This window comes from Podarcis vaucheri, assembly GCF_965113315.1.
Source record: "Podarcis vaucheri genome assembly, chromosome: Z".
Classification (NCBI taxonomy): domain Eukaryota; kingdom Metazoa; phylum Chordata; class Lepidosauria; order Squamata; family Lacertidae; genus Podarcis; species Podarcis vaucheri.
The window spans coordinates 39674336-39697288 of record NC_138758.1 but is presented as its reverse complement, the minus strand read 5'-3'; the positions used below and the strand labels follow the sequence as shown (position 1 = coordinate 39697288).

General features: G+C 45.9%; 1 protein-coding gene across 9 annotated transcripts in view; it reads right to left on the bottom strand.

Annotated features, from left to right (window-relative positions):
• Positions 1-22953, bottom strand: part of GOLGA1 (golgin A1) — a 37736-nt gene that overhangs the window by 5673 nt on the left and 9110 nt on the right. For 4 of the 9 annotated variants that reach the window (XM_082207679.1, XM_082207680.1, XM_082207681.1 and 1 more), the window contains 13 exons: positions 21909-22037; positions 21082-21251; positions 19131-19242; positions 18035-18130; positions 17527-17652; positions 15680-15775; positions 12078-12173; positions 6544-6639; positions 5001-5156; positions 4222-4317; positions 2784-2864; positions 1204-1306; positions 538-698 (listed from right to left, as the gene is read on the bottom strand). In XM_082207679.1, the coding sequence (XP_082063805.1) occupies positions 538-698; positions 1204-1306; positions 2784-2864; positions 4222-4317; positions 5001-5156; positions 6544-6639; positions 12078-12173; positions 15680-15775; positions 17527-17652; positions 18035-18130; positions 19131-19242; positions 21082-21251; positions 21909-22037 (1518 nt within the window). The remainder of the gene's footprint in view (positions 1-537; positions 699-1203; positions 1307-2783; positions 2865-4221; positions 4318-5000; positions 5157-6543; positions 6640-12077; positions 12174-15679; positions 15776-17526; positions 17653-18034; positions 18131-19130; positions 19243-21081; positions 21252-21908; positions 22038-22953) is intronic. The other 5 variants (XM_082207682.1, XM_082207683.1, XM_082207684.1 and 2 more) reach the window with 5 other exon arrangements.

The window sequence follows — 22953 nt, the reverse complement described above, 5'->3', positions numbered from 1 at the left end:
AGGAATTATAAAGGGCATGGAAATCTTACATAGCAACCCTTCTGGCTGATGAGATTTCATCAGGCATTGCCCACAAACTCAAGTGCATCTTTGCATCCATAAGGCTGGAAACTTGTCAGTTTTTAAAAAAGAAAGAAAACAAAATTGTTGGGATTTAAAAATCTGTCACAGTAGGTGGAGCCATAGTCAACGCATTCTAGTTTTGGCTCCCTTGTTGAGTTCTGCCAGGGGAACACAAAAACTAAGGAGCCAAAACTGAGTTGTTCCCACCCTTCCTGTCCCCAATCGTAAGGAGGTAGGTTGGAGGGTGGATGACAGCAGACCACGACTGGTGGGGGGGTGCCCCATTTCCCCCTAATGACATTATGGTTTGGCTGAAATTGCCCAGTGGACTAAATGGGGAGGTGCATGGTCTGGAGGTTCCCCACTGCTGCAGTGTTCCAGCACTGAAGAGAGGAACATTCCAGAGGAGAAGCCACAGTGTTGTTTTCAGAAAGGCTAAGGGCTTGCCCTGCCCAAGGAGGGGAAGCTGCTTACTTGCTTCTCGCTGGCTAAGAGGCGCTCCTGCTGGAACTGTAGCTGCTCTTGCAAAGCACTCATCCGTTTCTCTGCCGCAGCTTCTGTCTCCATGGCCTGGTGCTGGCACAACTCAAGGTTGGACTGCAACTGGTCCATCTGCAGCAGAAGTGCATCGTGGTCTAGAAGGAAAGGGAAACCAGTTTAGAGGCAGGGAAGAGAGGGTGGGATGCAGTCATTAATCAAGAAGCATTCAGCCTGTTCCCCCACTTTTATCCTCACAACAGCCCTGCAAGGTAGCCTAGGCTGAGAGTGGAAACAACTAGCCCAACATCACCTAGCAAAAGATTCATGGCCAAATGGGGGTTTGATCCTGAGCCTCCCAGGTCCTAGTCTGCCATTCCAACATAACAGAATAAAATTCAAAACAGTAACAATTAATTGCACATTTATTTAAAATGCAAGTAAACCTGTTTAGTTTAATTAATTCAACAAAACTGATGAACTTGATCCAGTCATTCCATCCACTTTGGTCCACTGTTCTAACCTGTGGTGCTCCAGATGCCACTGAAGTACAATTCATCCTGAGCTACTGGCAGCTGCTGACAACATTTGGGAGTCCAACAGAACTTGGAGAGCCACATCACCCTCCTTGCTACTAGTAAATGAAGCTTTGCTGGGTCTTACCTTGCCTTAAGTGCTTCAGCTCTTCCTCCCCTTTCAGAAGTGCCTCTGCTTTCTCTGCAATCAGCAGGTCCTTCTCATTCAACAGCACAGTCAGATCCACAAGCTAAGCCACCAAGCGAAAAAAGAAAGGCCATGGACAGTTATGATGTTGCTTCCCAGACATTCCAAAATGAATGTTTATCATAATCCAACATCACTGTAAGACTGGACCCACTTGAGGGCTATTTTACACTAGGAGCTGGAGTGCTATATCAGAAAAGGAGGATGGCAGCCAAATCTGGTGTAACAGCATGTACAAGCAGAAGTGTCCAGACAACATATGCTACCTATTACAACACTGGACAAATGTCAGCCCTTGCCAACCTGGGGCCCTCCAGATGTTCTGGATTTCAACGCCAATGTGCTGGCTGAGCTGATGGAAGTTGTGGTCCAAAACATCTGGAGGGCACCAGGCTGGCTGAAACATTTGCACAATGAGCTTTCGTGGCTATTTCCTGTCTTTGCTTTCAGATCTAAAACAGTTAAGGTCCGTCCTCCCCTGACCTCACCTCAACACATGATGCTTTTTGACAAAAGGCTGTTCACACTTTCAAGGGTGAGATGCAAGAAACACAGAACACCTGTGGAGAGGGCTAACAATAGCTACTGGCCCTGATGGCTGTGCTCTGACTCTACAGCCAGAGGGAGTAATGCCCCTGAATACCAGCCACTAAGGGAACAGGATGCTGGACTAGAAGGGGCCACTGGCCTGATACAGCAGGTTGTTCTTATGTTTCCCCCACTCCTCTCACAAGCTCACCCAAGTCTCTCTTCCCCCTACACTGCCCCCCACCACTGCCACCCAATATCTGGAACACCCTAAACTGTTTCTCCTCAAAATCCTCTTTGTCCTGATTAATCCTGATTGTACCATTAACTTTGCTGGACCTCCAAACGTAATCAACACCTCCTCTGTATCTTCCTAAATTTGCAGGGTAAGAACCCACCATTTCCAGACTTAATTTCTACAGCACCCAGCACCCTGCTGGAGCTAGAGGAATATGTAACAGGTGAAGAAGGATCGCTCCAGAGCCTCTGTGAAGAAGTGTGACAGATTTCTATGGTGAAAAGTTCTGGCTTCATAGCAGAACAAGCCCTGGTTCCCAAAGCCACTGCTTTGGATAAAAGCTCTGCCCAAACACAATCCCCACTTCATAAACAGCAGGGAGAAGGTGGGGGAGGACAAGGAAGTGGGGGAGGACTCTATCAGAAGGGGATTTTTTCCTAGCCACTGAAATGACTCGTTACCACGAACAGTTAAGTTATGACAGACAGCTTTTACCCAGGCAGTAAAGTCAAGACAGAGACATCTGTTTTAGATTCTCAGCTATTATGGAGACCTGCCCATCTCCAAAATGGTCCCCTATCACTGCCTGATTTGCAGTCATTCGTGGTGGGCCAGAACTAATTTATTTGCATTGGCTCTGATTTGACCTGTCAATACCAACACAATGAATGGCTCAGGTGCAGCCTCCCGCCGTGGCCAATCCTGAAGACAAGGCCAGCTATACCCACAGTGGGTGCCAAAGGGGAGAGCCCACCTCCTGCTGCAGTTGATGCTCCCTTTGCCCTCGCATCTCCTCCAGGGCTTGGGCATTTTCAGCGCTACTGCTCAATTCTGCCTGCAAAGCAGCAAGAATCCTGGGGTTAGAGAATGGAGGATTCAGAATGAGAGTAAACTCCCTAAATCCATGCACTGTAGTGTGGAAAAGGCCATCTTCCAACCACAATTCTAGCCTACTTTACCTTGGCAAACAACCAAATCTCAAACGAAGGGAAGGCAAAGAGTTGTATCTAGCCAAGTTATACTCAAAACAAGGTAAAGGTAAATAACCCCTTGACAGTTAAGTCCAGTCAAAGTTGACTATGGGGTGCGGTGCTCATTTTGCCTTTCAGGCCGAGGAAGCTAGCATTTGTCCACAGACAGCTTTCCGGGTCATGTGGCCAGTATGACTATACCGCTACTGGAGCACAGAACACCATGGCGAGTGCCAGAGTGCATCGAAACACCGTTTACCTTCCCACCTATTTATCTACTTGCACTGATATGCTTTCAAATTGCTAGGTTGGCAGAAACAGGGACAGAGAAACGGGAGCTCAGTCACACAGAACTGCAAGACCTTCCAATCAGCAAGCTCAAGAGGCTTAGTGGTTTAGCTCAAGAAGCTTAGTGGTTTAGACCACAGCATCCCCCGCGGGGTCTAGAATAGTCAGTTAAGTCATGTCCGTTAATTTCAATGGGCCTGCTCTAAGTAACAGTGGATGCAATCAAAGTCCATTTTAATCAAAGGAAGACGACAGAAATAGAAAGAAGAAATCTCAGTTCAAGGTGGACTACTGTTCTGACCTTCAAGGTCACATTACCTTTTGCCCACCCTCTGAGGGCTGCATGCCAGTGGTGGGCAGGGCCAAAATCACCAGTAGGTGTAGCCACACTTAAAACACACACACATCTCATTCTCCCCCTCATCCCTTCAAATGCTTAAAAAAAGTATTTTAGTTTTTCCAAGGAACTGGTTTCGATAGGCAATGCTGCTGGGGAGAGGAAAGTTAACTCTTTACTCCTGAGCTGCTATATCAACAAACAAAGCCCCCTCACTTACACAGCAATGATATTTGAAAGGGGGCAAAGTGGGACAGTGAGGAGTAAGGCCTGGGGTCAGTCCTGAGGGCCAGACAGAGCAGACTTGAGGGCTGCATTCAGCTTTCAGACCCATGCTCTACAGCTCCCCACCCCAGGTTTATAAGGATGCCGGCCCACAGAGGCAGCCATTGCAACAATCTGCTAGCAACATTTGCAAAACAAAACCCATTAAAACACCTGCAAGTTGACTGAACTGGCTGTCAACGCTAGCACATTTAGGCTGGGGTCCCTCTCTTCTCTGCTGCACTAGCAGCATAGCTTTTGCTTAACCCAAAAAAGGCAAGATACCAGTTTCCAACAGGCTGGATGGATATGACTGTTAAGAGCACAGATACCTTTAGCCTTTCCAATTCAGATTCTTGCTTCCTTAAGGAGCTTTCCAAGTCTTTGCATCTGCCTTTCAGTTCTTCGTTTTCTTTTTCCAGTTGGCTCTAAATGAAAAACAGAACAAAACATTGGACTCATGTAGGAATAAAGATCAAAGATTTATTCTTTGTCAACACTGGAGGTAAAGTTATGCTGGACTGGAGGAAGACTACTGTTGATCCAGACTCGGAAAATATTGCCTAGCAGGAGGAGAAACAGCTGGGTACCAACCTAGAATGAATACTTGGAATATTTTAATATATATATACAGAGAGAGAGAGAGAGAGAAAGAAACAGATGGAGAATTGGAAGCCCTTTTTATTTCTCTTTCTTTCCTTTTAAAAAAAATACTTTTTTCATTTTTTTGTTATTTTTATATTCCTGTTTCTGTTTCTTTTTCTTTCCTTTCCTCTTGCTTCTGGGTTTTTTTTTGTTTTGTTTAATGTCCTCTACTGTACACACATGAAGCTGATGGACCCTGTGTGTGAGGAAAGGAAAGGAACATCTCCCAGGGAGGGAGGTTGGGAGAAGAAAAGGAAGCTCCTAGGTGAGGGTCTGCCCCTTTTTGTGTGAGACAAGGGTTAAGATCTACCTTTGAAAGATGGATTTGCATCTTTCTTTCTCTTCCTCTTTCTGTTTTTTTTATTGTACTGTATTATGAAAAGCTTTAATAAAATCTTATTAAAGAAAAGAACAGAAGTGGCTAGAGAAGGTGGACAGTTGCTTTGAAAAGGAGACCAGGACTCACCATCGTCTGATGCGCAGCCATCTTTTCTGTCTTCTGGGCAGCTTCCAGGGTTGCCATCTGCTCCAGCAGCCTCCCAACTTGCTCTGTGCACTGGTGCTGCACAGCGTAGAGGCCTTCCTGTGCTTGGATTCTCTCCAGCTGCAGATCTGTTTGCTGCTAAGAAAGGACAGAGTGAGAGAGTGGGGTGGGGGAAGAATCTGGTATTGAAACTCCATCAACTCTGCATGTGCTCAGAACAGGTTAAGCAGAGCAAAGTGTGATGAAATAAAATTATATGAATATGTCTTAACATATATCTATATATGTTAATTCAATTGGCTTACTCCCATTCACATGCTTGATTCTGAAATTATTTCCAGGTCTGTTTTTAGATCTGTAAATTGTTTTGGTCAGAACCAATAAGGCAGAGAGTGAGGAATGGAGGGAAGGGGTGTGAAGCCTGTGGTTCTCCAGATGTTGTCAGACTCCCAACACTCATCAGTCATGGGCCGGCACAGCCAATAGTCAGGAATGATGGGATTTGTGATTTAAAATATGGAGGGCCACAGGTTCCCTGTGTCAGGGGAATGTTATTGTGAGGCTTGAGAAATAAATAGAAAACCATTCTCCTAGAAAACTTGGGATGAGAAAAACCTGCAAAACACTTCCAGATTCTCCCCTATATTCTTCAGGGCTAGGACCTTAGGAAAAACAAGCAAACTGAAAAACCCACAATGCCTTTCTCTGCAACTCAAACAGGATGCAGGAATGGCAAAAACAAAGCAAAAAATCCCAACCCTCTGATGGGCCTCTTCTTACATGAGTGGGCCTGGAGCACTTACAAATTGGGAGGCAGCAGTAGTAGCAGCAGCACTGCAATCCAGGAGGTGCCATTTTCATTTCCCACAGTGCATCACTCTGGGCATGGTGGAATATGAAAGTGCTGGTGAAAATAATCTAAACGGGGAATCTAGGGCAGACATCTGATGGGGGTCCTGGTAGTTTAGTTATTATTTCACAAAATTTATACCATTTGACTGTAAAAAAGCAACGCTCAAAGCAATTTACAATAAGAATAAAACAATGAAATCATCAGGCTAGGGGAATTAATACCTTCAAAAGACAATCAAAATCAGCAATAAGCTAAAAAGCAGATTAAAACACATATCAATATACTACATGTCTAGGATAGGTTTGCCTTGACAAAACGGTTTTTAGCAGGTATCAAAAAGATTTGAATGAAGGCACCTGTCTGACATCAGTGGGCAGGGAGTTCAAAAGTGTGGGTGCTGCCACACTACAAGATTGTTTTCCTGCAAATGCAGATCATGTGGTGCCGCTAACAGTTCCAGTTCCACAGATCGGAGTGGGTGGGTTGGGCATATAGGGGGAACAAGATCTTGGAGTTGCCTAAGGATGCCTTATAGTGACCCCAAGCATGCCTTGCTCACGTGTCTCTACTGAAGCTCTCAAGTCAAGTAGCAACATTGGGCTATTGTAAGTATTTTCCTTCCCCCTCACATCCTGGAAAGCACTGCCAAAAGCTAGGCCACCCTAAACTCACCAGCTTTTGGATCTGCAGCTCTCTCTCTTCCATCTCTTCTCTGCTTTTTGCTGCTGTCTCGTGAGCAAGCTGTAGTGCCTGTTCTAGATCTTTCACCTACAAAGTAAACACAGAGAACCTTCTTTGAAAGCCAATGTGGCATAGCAGGTAGAGTGTTGGGCTAGGACCTGTGAGACTAGGGTTCAAATCCTCACTTGGCCATGAAGCTTGCTAGGTCATCTTGGGCCAGTCACTGCCTCTCAAAATAATCTACCTCACAGGGTTCTTATGGAGATGAAACAAGGAGGGGGAGAATCATGTACGCCACCTTGAGCTCCTTGGAGAAAAGGTGGGATATTAAGGTAGTAAATAAATAAAATAAACAATTCTTTAGTTGGGTTTCTGACACCTCAAATGCATAAACAAATTACTGAACACAATGAGTGTTCCCTAATGGTTCTTCAACACCCTGGAAAAAAGTGATAAGTCGAGTGCTGCAGTGTTCTGTCCTGGACCTGTTGTTGTTGTTCAGTGTCTTTATAAATGACTTGGATGAAGGAATTGAGGGGATGCTCATCAAATCTGCATGTCACACTAAACTGTGAGGGGTAGATAATGCCACAGAAGACAGGATTCAAAGTGACTTTAACAGATTGGGGAACTGGGACCAAACTAACAAAATGAATTTCGATATGTACAAGTGGAAGCTTCTGCACTTAGGTGGGAATAACCAGATGCACAAGTATAAGACGAGAGACACCTGGGACTTCTGCTGAGACAGGATAGCAAGCGCCAAGGCCGCACGGAGCTCTTGAGGGCCACCAGCACCAACTACGCTGTCTGGCTGGTGCCCGCGCCACCGCTACCGCCATAATCGGGGGGGGGGGGGGAGAGACCAGGGGTGCCCAAGGCAACAACCATGGAAGAAAGCCACCAATCGCAACGCCTGTACAACTCTATAATTCCACAACAGCCAACAACCACCAAAACATTGAACCACAACATCCCCCCACTTCAACAGAACACAGCGCACATCCCAGACGAAGGCCACCAAGACAATCAAGATGGCACTAACCAAGGAGATGCCGAATGACAAGGAAGTCGCAACACCCCCCCCCATGATGACAACTGCCCAACAACAAAATGGACCTGAGGAAAATGGAACTGAATCTAGCAGAACTGAAGACGATAATCAGCGACCTGACCTCTAAAGTGGAGACCCCCACTGGCATCATCTCCACTCTAGAAAAGGAAAACAAGATGCAACTAAAACAAGTACTGTAGAGCAATTCTGAAAGGAAAACACATGTCTGAAAAATAAATTAGCTGATATGGATCGCCGCCAAGAAAAAGAAAGCATGGAAGCGAGAATTAAACTAGCAGCCCTTGAAGATTGCAGTAGACGCTGCAATAGCCACTTCTGCAATTTCCCAGAGAAAATGAAGGACAAAAAACCAGCCAATCTCATTGTACGCTGGCTAAAACCCACAATCCCAAACCTGAATCTCAAAGTAGATGATCTGGAAAGGGCACACAGTGCTCTAAGACCCATGCCAAAAGCCAACACCCCTCCATGAGACATCATTGTGTGATTTACCTGCTACAAAAAGAAAGAAGAAATATGGAATAACCTCAGAAACACAACCAATCCCTGATATGGAGAAGACCCCATCCTGGCCTTTCCGGATATATTGCAAGAGACCCTAAACCGAAGAAAAAACCTACAACCATGTATCCAAACAAGCAGGAATCAAGTACCAATTGAGCTTCCCCTTTAGCCTCATTGTAACAACTGACACAACACAGCACACAGCCACCAACATTTAGCGAAATCATAAAAGGAGCCCCTATCCCCAAAACCTGGACCTCTTCGAAAATAGTCTCTATCCCAAAACCACTCAAAGATAGCCTCAAAATAGAATCATACCACCCAATCTCATTGATAAACCAAGACTACAAGATAATCCTGGCTAAAAGCCTAAAAATCTTCTTATGCAAACTTATCATCCTGGACCAAGCAGGTTTTGCCCCTAGTCGCAACATAACAAACCCCATTAGGAAACTACTGAATCTGACAGAACACAGCAAAATGATCAAACTCCTACTGACATCCCTAGACATGTCCCTAGACATCCTTAAAGCCTTTGATTGCTTAGAATGGAAATAGCTATTAGCAGTATTAACTAACATGAAATTTGGCCCCAACTTCCTACAAACCCTCAAACAAATGTACTCTTAAACCTCACCAAAATGCAGAATTAACAATATGGACTCCAATACTATAGCAATCTAAAGAGGCACTAAAGTAGGACACCCACTGTCTCCCTTCCTATTCATCCTGGTCCTGGAAACCCTAGCAATCCTACTGCGTGCCCCAGATACCAAGGGCATGGAAATAAAAGGTAAAACCTACAAACTAAGGCTCTTAGCAGACAACCTGATGGACATAACACCAGACCCCATAAACACAGCAACCACCCTAAGTAAAGAACTCAACACATTCACAATGGTGTTGGCCCTACACGTAAACTTTGCAAAATCTGAGGCTATGTGCTTCAACACTACCACCTCCCACCCGCATACCCAAAAGGAATTCACCAACATTAAAGATAAAATTATGCTGCATCAAATTCAGGTACCTAGGGGTTCAAATAACCAAAGACCTCAACAAACTATACCTCTACAATTACAAGCAGCTGTGGCGACAAATCAAGAGAGAATTGAGGAAATGGAACAACACCAGTTTCACCCTCTCAGACAAAATAGCAATGATCAAAATCAGGGGTCAGCAACATTTTCCAGCCGTGGGCCAGTCCACCGTCCCTCAGACCATGTGGTGGGCCGGACTATATTTTGAAAAACAAAATAAAACGAATTCCTATGCCCCACAAATAACCCAGAGATGCATTTTAAATAAAAGTACACCATCTATTCATGTAAAAACACCAGGCAGGACCCACAAATAACCCAGAGATGCATTTTAAATAAAAGGACGCATTTTACTCATGTAAAAATACGCTGATTCCCAGACTGTCCATGGGCCAGATTGAGAAGGCGATTGGGCACCATCCGGTCCCCGGGTCTTAGGTTGCCTACCCCTGATCAAAATCATCACCTTCCCAAAACTAACCTATTTATTCCAAACCCTCCCAACCTGGATTCCCCCAACCCAACTTCAGAAGTGGCAGAAAAAACTACACTTGTTTTTTCCCCTCACACAAATAGCCAAGAATAAGCCCCAAATACCTGCACCTCCCCTCCTCAGGAGGAGGATGGGGAATCCCCAACACAGAATCAAATTACATCGCCAGCCATGTATGCCACATAATCCTGCATATTCTAGAAGACAAGACAAAAAAATGGGTTCACCTGGAGAGAGACTCAATCAAAAACATCCTTGCAACAGCATACCCATTTCTCTAAAACAAACTAGGCAGATTATCACCATCCGCACTAACCTACTATGCCAACATGCAGCACAAAACATCCAGATAAAATCTTGGCAAGCCAAAGGCCTACACTGTTTAAAAGACTTCTACAAAAACAACAAACCCATACCAACACAAGAAATACAAGACAAACAAGGAGACACCCAAATACCTTGGCTAACACACCACCATGCCCTCTTAAACAACCCAGCAGTTAAATAAGCAGCCACTAGGCCCTTGACCACCTTCGAAAACCTTCTCCCAACAGCCGAGGGACATGGCAAAGGGATGGTATCCACAATATACAAAATACTGGTCCAAAATCCCACAATCCCTCTTGACGCAATCAAAGAACAATGGGAGTTCAACATAGACTATGAAATTAACCTCACCCAATGGACTAGAATGTGGTCTAAACTTCCCTTTAAGTCCATATCAGCCAAAAGAAGGGAACTCACTCTGAAACTCACCTACAGGTGGTACTTAACACCATGGAAACTAGTGCTGATACACCCAGGAACCTCACCAAGATGTTGAAGAAGCTGCACCTCCACAGGCACATACCTCCACATGTGGTGGGAATGCCCTAAAATCCAACCCTTCTGGACAGCAGTCTTACAAGAGATATGCAATTCTAATTAATTAATTAGGTATTAATTCTAATACCTAAACAGGTATTAGAAATCACCCAAGAACTGACCCTACTGAACATCTTCCAAGATCATAATGTCCACTCACATTATACAGAACTTATAACCTGCCAGAAGCCTCATAGCCAGACACTGGGGAACCTGTCAGGAAGTAAACATGGGCCAATAGTATCAAATTGTATGGGAAACAGCCTTACTTGAAAAGCGATCCAAAAAACTGAAACTGACAAGGGGACAAATAAAAGAGGACACCTTCACCCCAGTATGGCTCCCTTTTATCACATACACAGCCCAATGAGACAATGACAAGAATCCACTGATAGCATATGAATCAATCTGGCTTATCTGACCCAACAAACCCTCCCCTCCCCATAAATGCCAACAAACCCCACTGCAGACAACCATAGACAACCAACCACACCCTGCCCCCCAATACTACTCACTACCAAGGAAATGTAATAAACAAATAGAAAGAGAACCTACCCAGTTGACACTGACACAAACCCCCACACAAACACTATACAAAATAATATAAGCCTCACCACCCCACCCCTCCTCTCCATCTTCTTCCCCAACCTTATACTGTACTCAACACAAATGTCTCACAACAAATGTAACTGATTTGTAAGAAAGACCTGTACAACCTGAAAAAAGAGAGAATGCATGTACTTTTGTAAAGCAAGAAAATCTTCAAATAAAAAAATAAGGGAGACACCTGGCTTACTAGAAGTATGTGTGAAAAGTCCCTAAGGGACTCAAGCTCAACTTGAGTCAACAGTGAGATGCAGCAGGAAAAAAAGCTAATGGTATTCTAGGCTGCATCAACAGAAGTATAGTGTCCAGGTCAAGGGAAGTCATAGTACTGCTCTATTTTGTTTGGGTCAGACCACACCTGAAGTGCTGTGTCCAGTTTTTGTGTACCATAATTTAAGAAGGATATTGACAAACTGGAACGTGTGTAGAGGAGGGTGACCAAGATGATCAAAGGTTTGGAAACCAAGCCTTATGAGGAATGGTTGAAGAAGTAGGGTATATTTATCGTGGCTAAGAGGAGACCGAGAGGTGATATGATAGACATCTTCAAATATCTAAAGGGCTGTCACATGGAAGACAGAGCAAACTTGTTTTCTCCTGCTCTGGAATGCAGGATCTGAACCAATGGATTCGATAAAGGAGTTTCCAACTAAACATCAGGAAGAACTTTCTGACAGTAAGAGCTGTTCAGCAGTAGAACGAACTCCTTTGGAAAGTGGTGGATTCTTCTTCCTTGGAGGTTTTAAAGCAAAGGATGGACAGTCATCTGTCATGGATGCTTTGGTTGAGATTCTTGCTTTGCAAGAGGTTGGAGTAGATGACCATCTGGATCCCTTCTAACTCTACAATTCTATGATTCTATGCACACACCACCCCAGCCAGCCAGCCTCCCTATTTGGGGAAGAGGAAAGAGATATAGACTAGCTGACGTGATGGCCCCTACCTGTGGTGAACTACTTTCCTGGAGGCTCTGCACAAGCTCCTCTCTTACGCTTAGGCACACCTGCCTTTCAGCCAACTGGCAGTTCAGTTTGTCAATCTAGGAGGCAACAGACAGGACCAATGACCCAAAGCCAGGAGAACTGCAGGGTGCAGCTTTCACTGGCTGTACCATGAAGGAGCCCACGTTTGAATGTTGTGTGTCTCCCTCCCTCCACCAAGGACCACAACAGAATATAGGGCCAGCAGTGCTGCTACAGTGGGACTTTGGGATCGAGGTCCAAGCCCTCACTCAGCAGCACAAACAGGAGGGGCCCCCAAATCTAGAGGGGCCACATTTTGAAGCAGGCGAAGTAATGTTTATTATGACCTAAACAGCTCTCTCCCCTCACCCCCCATAAAACCACAACCAATTTAAAATTACGTAGAGATATAAAGATAGATATAAAAATAAATAAAACGCCCGATGCCTTCATTATACACTTTTAGGCACCAGGCAACGACGTTCCTGTTTAACCAGGCCTTTGGTTGATTTGACTGACATCATACGCCCTTTTAAAAAGTGTTGGGGGTGTTATTGGATTGTTGTTGTTTTTATTTTGATTATATATTTTATGGTTTTATATTCTGATTTTATTTTGTAAACCGCCCTAAGACCTGCAGGTATAGGGCGGTATATGAAGAAGGAGAAGAAGAAGAAGAAGAAGGAGAAGGAGAAGGAGGAGAAGAAGAAGAAGAAGAAGAGAGATGGGAAGTGCCCTATACAGAGTCAGACCATTGGCCCATCTAGTTCAGTACCGTCTACCCTGATTGGCTCTCCAGGGTTTCAGGAAGAGTGTTTCTTCCTGCCCTACCTGGAGGATGATGGGGATTGGACCACCTGCGACCTTCCGCATGCAAGGCAGGTATTCTACCACAAAGCTAAGGCCTTTCCCTTGAAAATAAAGAAGGTTCTAGTCCTCACAGTTCTGTATAAATGGCTGAATTAAATAACACGCTAAGTCAACCAACTGCAGTATTATCTGCACTGACTGCAGCAGTTCTCAAGGCAGTGGTGTTGCAAAGAGGCGTGGGGGCAGGCAAACCGCCCCGGGTACCATCCTGAAGGGGGGCAACATTCAGCGCTCCCCCATGACTCCCAAGCCTAAAGCTAGTGGCAAAGCGGGGGTGCTTTGCTGCCGCTTTGCCACTCACTGTAGGCTTGGGAGTCGTGGACAGGTGGAGGGTGCCAAATGTCACCCCCCGTTTGGCACAAGGACCTTGCGAGTAGATGCGCACGCGTGGGAAATGACACCAGAAAGGCTCCTCTCGGTGCAGTTGGGTGAATGAGCGTGAAGCTACAGCATCTCCCAGAAGGGAAGGAGCGAGAGGAGGCACGTGCGAGAGAGGGGGAACACTCCCTTTGCTTCCTCCAGCGACTGATTGCAGGACGAGAAGAGGGGGGGAGGCGCCTCCACATCTGGTAAGCCACAAGCGAAAGGGCTCGAAATGGAATGCAGCGGCAGGTGTGGGTTGGCTTGCTATTGGATAAGTAGTTTTCTCCCGCACGTGGGAGTCCTCAGCATGAAGTTATGAATGGCGCCAGGAAGCTGCACGGGGTGAGGTGAGATGGCGGGATGAACTGGGGTGAAGGCAGCACCCAGCTCCGTCTCACTGGGGTCTCCTGGTCTGTTTCGTTAAAAAAGGAAAGCACTCACTTTAAGAAACTGAGTATCCGTCCGTCCCTAGTCCTAGATAATCCTTGGGACGGGAAGGTATTTCTTGCCATCGAGAGCTGCCGCCACTGCTGCCTTCTCTGTCTGCTACTCAAGGTGCCAACCGGCCAGCAATTACTTTCAGCTGGTGGGGTTCCAGGCAGCCCCACCCAGAGGAAGGGCACACATTCCTGGCACCAACCAGCTCATTCCATTTACCTCCCCAGCAGCTGCGGCATAAGGCGGCTGCTCCAAACAGGAGTGAGCAGGTAGCGCGAAAAGAGCAGCAAAGCAGCACTACTTTCTATAATGATAATATCTACAACAGCTTCCCTACAGTCTTCTGTCCCCAACTCGCTGGTGCCGAATGAGCCTTGGTTCTCCTCCCACCATTGATCTGAGCGGATTGCAGCCTATGGCTTCCATTTCCAGCCAATTTACGTGGGAGACAGTCCTAATCCACGCAGGGTTTACTTCAGAATAAACACGCTTGGGCTCAGGCCATAAGTATTCATACTAAGGGCTTTACGCACGAGTAACCCGCCCTCTCCCCTTCTTAGGGGCAAGTCCCATTCAAATGACCACAACCACAATCCCAAGCCTCTTTCCAAGGAAGGAAACCCCATTGCGTTCAGGCCAATAATAATAATAACAACTTTTGAGTAACCACGTCTGGTTCAAAGTCCTGATTTCTTGTTTTAGCATGAGGGTTTCAAGCGTACTTAAGATATGGAATGTGGCTGCAAGCAGCCTTCCTAGGGAGTAACCCTCGCCATGCTCAGTGAGGGAGGAAACATGCATAGGATCCCACTGCGAGGACGCCTGCTAGCCGAGCTGGATAGGGCTTACTTCCGAGTTAGCACACGGGGCTGCACCCTCTCAGGTCCAGAACAGGCCCAACCCAATTCAGTGGAAGCCCTCAATTTCTGAATTTTGTGGGGAATGCCAGGGGCGGGGGATGATTTGGGGATGGCAACTGGGCTGCTTTCAAGGTCGACTCCTTACTCAGGAGTAAGTTCCTTAGACATCCATTTTACTTGATGTGAGTGATCTACAGGAACACGTCCCTTGAGTCAGCTAGCAAGCGCCATCCTATATGTTCACTCAGAAGTAAGTCCAACTGCGTCCAATGGGCCTTATAGTCAGGGGTGTAGGCAGGGCTAGGAAGGGGGGCGGGAGCAGGGGGTGGACTGCCATAGGTATCATTGCTGACTCCCAAGCCTCCCAAGTCTACATGGAGCCATCAATGTGGGGAGGGGGATGACAAAAAAAATTCCGCATCGGGTACCACCTGACCTTCCTACACCTCTGTCTCAAGGATTTCAGGACTGGGGCTTTCCCAGCCTTAACTGGAGATATTGGGGACTGAACTGGGGACCCTCTACAATGTAGATGCACTCCTATTGAGCTACAGCCCGTCCTTTAGGGGTGATTATGTGAGGGATCGCTCAAAAGATGTGATTCCTGCCACCACAAGCAGTCCAAAGTGGTACAGCCCAGGGCACACAGCACTTTGTGCCTTTCCTGAACATGTGCTTCACTCACACCTTAAACCAAGTCCTAGATCAGAAATATTTATTATTATTTTTATTAAACAGGTGCTGTGGCCTGGAAAGGCTGCCACATGCCCTGAAAACCATCTCCTCCATATATATAAAAGGTTGGTTGCAGATACTCAGCAGCCAAGGAAAAGCACTCAGCACATGCTCAGAGAAACTCTATTCTTACTACATCACACGTTCCAGGGTAGAGCAATGGTCCTGAAAACCATGAGAAGAGAGCCCCTCCAAACTGTGTACCTGGCTTGACCAAGCCAAGAGGAATCCCCCACCCCAGAAAGTATGAGAAGGCTGTAATTCACCAACCACTAAGCACCATCCCAGGCTTCAGAAAGCAATCCTGCCCTGTGTACCTGAGTCTCCAGAAGACTTAAACTCTCTGCATGGCTTGCCCGTGCAGCTGAAAGCTGTTGTCTGGCCTCCTCCAGTCTCTGTTCCAGAGCACTTTTCTAGAAAGGGGAGAAAATGCAATGACTACTAATATTATTGTTATTCTGGTTTTTATGTGTTGATGTCTCACAACTTGGTGGCCCTCCAAGCAGTCAACAAAATACAATGGAAAAAAGAACACACAAAAATGCAAATAAATTAATAAAAGTACAGAGCAACCATGCAAACGAAACAGAGAATCATTAAGCAAGAGTTTTCTACATGGCATCATTAAAAGTCTGCAGCCAAAACTGTAATAGAATGGGAAAATACTGCAGAAAAGTAGGGAAAGGGCCATAGCCTAGTGGCAGAGCATCTGCCTTGCAGAACGTCCCAGGTTCAATCCCAAATTGTATCTCCAGCTAGGGCTGGGAAATACTCCTGCTGGAAATCCTGGGAAGCCTCTGTCAGTCAGTGTAGACAGCACTGAGCCAGATGGATCAACAGTCTCACTCAAAAAGAGGCAGGTTCTTGTGCTCCTAGAAGTCAAGTAGGCAGCTATGTGAGGGAAGAACTGTGCAGCAGGAACTGTCCTGTCTTCCTGGCCTCGATGCTGTCACCAGACCTGCCCCTGGTTCTGAGTGACGTGGGCGGGGAAAGCTTCAAGGAAGGGTCTACTCTTTACGAAGGGCAAAACAAGCAGAACTTCCACTGACACTGGCTGTAAGTTGAAGAACTGCAACCTGAATAACTTGTGCTTGAGCTTGTTTGCTTCCTCCTCCTTCCCATTCATTTTTTCTCATGTGCAGTCTCTTTTTTTGATTGTGAGCCTTGAGGGCAGAGCCTGTCTTAGTACTGACTTTTCTAAAGGGCGGGTGCAAAGACTGCAAAGAAACAAAACAGTGGTAGAGAACCTTGGGCCCTCCAGAGTGGTCAACTATAATGCCCATCAACCCCAGCCGGTGGCTGTGGATGATGGGAGTTGTAGTTCAGAAAACGCCTAGAGAGCCGAAGGTTCCCCACTCTTGGACATAAAACAAAAATCTGGTCTAATGCCAGCCAAACTTCTTACAGTATTTAGTATTCCTGGGTGGAATGTAAATACTCACTACTTACTCAAGGGGAAAATTAGGGCCATGCCAAACCTAAACCCAGTGAGGACAATGATATTGCTAAGCTGAATTCACATCTGATTGATGTTTTAAGACCCATCAGAATGGGCAGCCCCGCCCTTTCAGTTACCCATTTGCGAGAAGACCATGCTCTACATCCAGAATGAACTGAGCCCATGCTATCAAAATCCTTAAAGGCAGGCTCTGACCAGAAAGCATCATTAGCCCATGATGCAGCAGGAAGGATCTAAAAGATCCATCCTTCCATTACTGATTTTCAGGTGGTGAGTGTTGTTGCTTGTTCAGTGAAAGGGGAGTTGTATCAGTAGGCTCAGGGGAACATCAACAAAATCTTTAGCAAAGGGAAAACTAAGGGGGAGAAATACAAACCCCTCAAAACAGTCCAGTGAATACTGAGCAAGATCGGTGAGCATAGAATACTGGTTGACAGCAGTGGGTGGAAGGGAGTACTGTAGAGGAGGGCACAGCTGGCTGAGACACTACAAAGGAGCACTCCACACCGCCAACATCTGTGGCCAGTTCCACTTGTCTCTACAAACAGCATTTTACTGGAAGTGTGAAAGCTTAGCAGCTTCCACAAGGCCGGTACCCAGCCCTAAAGAACATCTTCATGGATGATGAAACAATGGACTGCATGAAAAGATTTGATGGCCTCAGTACAGCACTATTGCAACCCCTTCTAAATGCCCCACATTTACCTCCCTGAGCAGCTCCTGGACATGCTCGTCACCAGAGAGATTCCCTTCAAAGTGCTTCTCCAGGATGGTCACTTTCTCCTGCAAGTGGCTCACAAGTTGGCTTTTCTCCTCCACCTCAACAATCATCTGTCGAGAGACATACGTTTGCTCTGCAATGAATTCTAAATAAACATGGGCACACTGAAGCGGGCATGCCCATCGATGTAGGAGAGGCTGCGCATTTGCAACCAGGCACTGAGCAGGGAGAAGAACCAGTCTCCCACTTTTATGCAATTTCTGATGGGCATATTTACTAAGACCTTTCATCACAGGAGCCATAGGAGGTACTGATTCGTGCACCCATGGGCACCAGGTTGCTGACCCCACAACCTCTGCACATCAATTCCAGTTTTTCTGGTTGCTGAAATATCTGTATCATCACATAGCATTCTCTTCTTCATTGCAGAAATGCCCAAACCCTGGGGGTCTGCTTACCCCGTTTCTCAGTGTGATAACATCCAGGCCATACCTTTTGCTTATTCTGTTCATACTCCTGTTTCAGAGAGTCGTGTTCTCGCTGAAGTGCTTCCAATCGCTTTTCACAACTGGCGGCAGATACTTGAGCCTAAAATATATGCTTTATTAGTTATTGGGTTTTCCCACTTTCCCACCAAATGGAGCTCAAGAAGATTAACAATGATAATGTGGAGGAAAAAACAATTAGAGCAGCCATGCAAAGAAAAAGCAAAGAAACACAAGAACAAAGAAAAAAGTTATTGAAATAAAAAGCAATTTCAATGGGTTGTACACAACTTTAGTCCTACTCAAGGGTGGGCCAACTGAAATTAAAGGACACAGCTAACTTAGAGACATTAGTTTCAATAGGCCTACTCTAAGTAGAGTTTAGTTGGACACCTACTGAATTCCCCCCTTAAAAGTTATAAACCACTTGATTGCTTAAAGAAAACAACTCTCAAAGTGGTATACAAAGAGAATTAAACAATAAAATATCAATAATGAAGTTAAGAACAGTGTTTAAAAACATTTTAAAGATAATTAAAATTAACAACAAGCTAAAAAACATATTAAAACACATATCAACAGTCTATGTATAAGTGTAGTTTGCTGAACAAAAATGTTTTTAGTAGGTGCCCTCCCTGCTGCTGAAATAGGAGATGCTCCAATCAGCATTGGCATTCTGCTGGCTCCTGAAGACACACCTGCTTGAGCAAGACTTCTCCTGAATTGAACTTGTGATTTTATTGTTTTCACTGTCTTTTCACTGTTTTATTTGCTATGTTTTTAATTGTTTGTTTTAATGTAGTTCCAATGCATGTTGTAAACTGCTTTGAGATTTCCCCCCCTTAAAAATATAAAATGGTATAGAAATGATATAACAACAACAACAACAACAACAACAGTACTAACAACAACAACAACAACAACAACAACAGTACTACTACCGGAACTAATGATAATGTAAATTAAATAATAAAAAATATTATTTAATTTCTCTACTATCTTTCAATTCATTCAAAGGTAAAAGGAAAGCTTTTAAGCACACTCTCTGCTTGCAAGAGAGGCATCTGATATATCTGGGTAAGAAAAGAGAATCTCCCACTTACATTTTGTAGATCTACTGACAGTTGCTGAATGTACACTTGGAGCTCCTGGCTCCGCTGCTCTAAGGTTGTGATCTTGCTTTCTGCATTCTCCTCTGCATCAATGAGCTCATCCCTGTGAGGGGAGGAAATGAAAGGAGGAAGAGGAATTTAACTTGAAAGCCAGAGATCAGGGATAGCCAACACAGTGCCCTCCATATATTGTTATGACTCCAACTTCAATCAGCCCAGCCAAGAGGGCCAGTGGTCAGGAACAAAGGATTTGGGAAGTCCAAGAATATCTGGACGGCCATAGGTTCCCTGAGCAAGAAGTTCAATTCTCTGTGTTAGGTCTAAGCTGAGATAATGGTTTCATATCCAAGCACAGGAAGCTTTATTTCATTTGCTCTGAAATGGTGCCCCTATGACCTGTCTTATGGAGATGGCAGTGGTTTTAGGTCTGCCCCTTAGAGCAGGCGTGAGAAACCTGGGCCTGCCAACTTCCATCAGCCCCATCGTTTTGATGATATTGTTTGGTTTTCTATTGTACACAGTTTAGAAATCTTTAAAACATCAAACACTTTAGAAATGGTTTTTAAAAATTGTTCATTAAACTGTTTTCAAGATACAGTGGTGCCTCGCAAGACGAAATTAATTCGTTCCGCAAGTTTTTTCTTCTTGCGAGTTTTTCGTCTTGCGAAGCACGGTTTCCCATAGGAATGCATTGAAAATCAATTAATGCGTTCCTAGGGAAACCGCTTGCCAGGCTGGCGGTGCGGAGAAGGGCTTTTCTCCGCACCGCAAGCCTTCAGGACAGGTACGGGAACAGAGGGGAAGGCGCGCAGCGCTTTCCCTCTGTTCCCGGGGCTTGCGTGGGAGGAGGGTTTTTCCTCCCCACCACCAACATTCAGAACAGCATTCTGAATGTTGGCGGTGGGAAGGAAAACCCTCCTCCCACCCCAAGTCTTCAGGAAAGCCATCCGATGCCCGGCGGCGGGAGGAGACGTTCCCCCCCCCCCGCCATCGGACCTTCGTTCCGATGCCCGGCGGCGGGAGGAGACGTCCCCCCCCCCGCCCGGCATCGGACCTTCGTTCCGATGCCCGGCGGCGGGAGGAGGCGTTCCCCCCCCCGCCCGGCATCGGACCTTCGTTCCGATGCCCGGCGGCGGGAGGAGGCGTTCCCCCCCCTCGCCCGGCATACCGATGCAAAGAGTGAGCCATTAACATAACAGGCTTAAGACAGCTCAGTAACAATGCAAACTCATCAGCTTATGTTTATATTTCTTCTACAGGGTTTCAAGGTAAAGAGGTAACTCAAAAGGTCCACAGTCTAGAGTAGTACTCTGATGTGGTGGACCAACTATTTTTTGCCTCCCAACATCCCAGATTCTGGTGCCATATTTGGTCCTGGAAGCATCCCATCCAACCTGGGCTGTGATGGGGCTGCCACTGGCCAGCAGCCAACGGCTTGTGGACCAGCACCAGTCCTTTTGAGGTAGCACTGGTCTAGAATATATGAAGGGCAAGGAGAAAACATTATCCTTTACACTGGCATATCTTAAAATCATCACATAAAGATTCTGCCTTTCCTAAAAGCAGCTCAAGGTGGCACACATGCTTCTTCTTCCCACTTTATCCTCACAACCCTGTGAGGTAGGTGAGGCTGAGAGTGACTGACTGGCCCACTAAACTTCAGGGCCAAATGGGGATTTGATCCCTGGTTTTCCAGGCTGTAGTCCAACACTCTAACTATAACACCATGATGGCTCAGTAAACGCTACCCATATTTTCTCAAATGGGTCTTTCACCTACTATCCCCGGCGGCCCTGAGTTTTTGTGTTTTCTCTAAAAGGGCACATTGCCAAACTCGTGCAGCCAAGAGGAGATGCTTTTAAATAAATAAGAATTTACAGGCACACAAAGCCTGTCCAGGACAAGACACCAGAGGGTCTAAACAGAACATCCTTTTCCCAACCTCTCTGCTTCCAGCTCTGCATGCTGCTTTCGTAGTTGCTGTAACTCTGCTGCCTGGCGGGAGGACAAAGTGCGAAAGCTCTGCAGCTCCTCTTGAGTGCGCTGCAGCTCTTGTGTGGAGGACCCCAATTCCTGCTCCATCTGGGCCAGTGACTCTTCCTTCTTCAAAAGCTGCATGTTTTAAAGAAAACAAACAACGAAACCACATATCAATCAGCTAGCTCTCAGAGGCAGAGGGAACTTCTCAGTACAGTGCTACCTTGGAATATGGCAGGAGTGGCCAGTTTAATGCCATCCAGATGTAGTTGCACTGTAATTCCCACCATGCCTGACCTCTGAGCCTTGCTTGCTGGGGCTGGTGGGAGTTGTAGGATGGCTTCCTATGCCCCTGTGTCTTAAGGGAAGGACTATAGATCAGTGGAAAAGCATTTGTTTTGCATGCAGAAGGTCCCATGTTCAATCCTTGACATCTCCAGGACAGGCTGATAATGTCTCCTGCCTAAAACCCAGGAGAGCTGCTGATGGTAAGTGTAGACAATACTGAGCTAAACAGGACAAGCTTCTGATATTCCTACTATGAGATTGCCCATGTACTCCCCTTTGATTCCCACGGTGAAAAAGAGGTAGAACATAAATGTAGTAAATAAACTAAAGGGTGAAGGCAGTCCAATAAACCCAACGGTAGATAAGAGAGAAAAAGAGGAAGGCCAGCTGGGGAGCGGGGGCGGTCAGTGAATATAAAGGCAAGGGCTTCCTGGATTATGTCCCAGAGGTCTAGGCTGGGTCTAGCTGCCCTACCCCAAATGGGCCTCTCTTGGGATCACTCACCATGTGCTTGACTTTAGCCAGCTCCTGCTGCTGGAAGCCCTCCAACTCATCAATCTCATCCCTTTTCTGGAAAAGGTTCAAGCTCTGCTCTTTCATCTCTTGTAGCTGTGCCGAAAGGAGCTTCTTCTCCTGTTGAGCAGCCAACACATAGAAAAGAAGATTAGGGGGATTTCCCAGCTTCAGTGTAAAAGCCAATTAAGATCTGAAAAGGGGGAGATTGTCCAGTGTTCTGCTTGGTGGGAGGAAGGCCCATCTGCAAAGGCCCTATATATCAAAAAGTACTCACAACAAGGATTTGGGGGTGGGTCTTGATGTTCATACGCAATCTAGCTAAGGTCTGTCATAGAAATTATCTCTATTCTGTGTAAAGAAAACTGAAAGAGCAACAACAAATGCTACAAAATACACAATAAAACCATGTATACAAATTACTAATATTTATAGAAAAAAGTTCTCACCCAGGACCTAAACAACCCACAAATTGCCCCAGAAATCTCACAATGAAGAGCTTTTCTGGGACCCACTAGCACCACCCTAGTTTCTCAGGTGAGGCTTTATGAACAGACACCCAGTCTGATGGAGCTTCTTCTGTGTCACATCCAGCACTCAGATCAGTTGTACTGCACACACACCAGTTCCAGGTGACAGGAGGTTTGGCTTGGTTAGTTTCCCCAGGGGTCCCCTCAAGGATGGCAAACAGAACGCCCCTCCACTCAACTGGAGGCTGCATCCAGTGCTAGTCCATTATTTTCAATGGGTTTATTCTGATTAGAACTTAGTTGGATGCAACCTTTGGGAACGAGAGACCCTTAAAGCCACATCCCTTGAAGCAGAAAATGAAGCAGCAGCTTTGGGAGTTCTCTTGCTCAGGGGTAAGGATAAACTGAGAGGTACTGCCAGGTGTAAGTTGGGGTGTCGCAGGCTGACCTTGTTTTCAAGGCATCTGGGCATTGCCACACTCTCTATTGTCGAGGGGCGTTACAAGCAGAATAGTCTCTGTCTTTCATTCAGCAGGGACGGCATTTAAAAGTTTGACAATTGTACC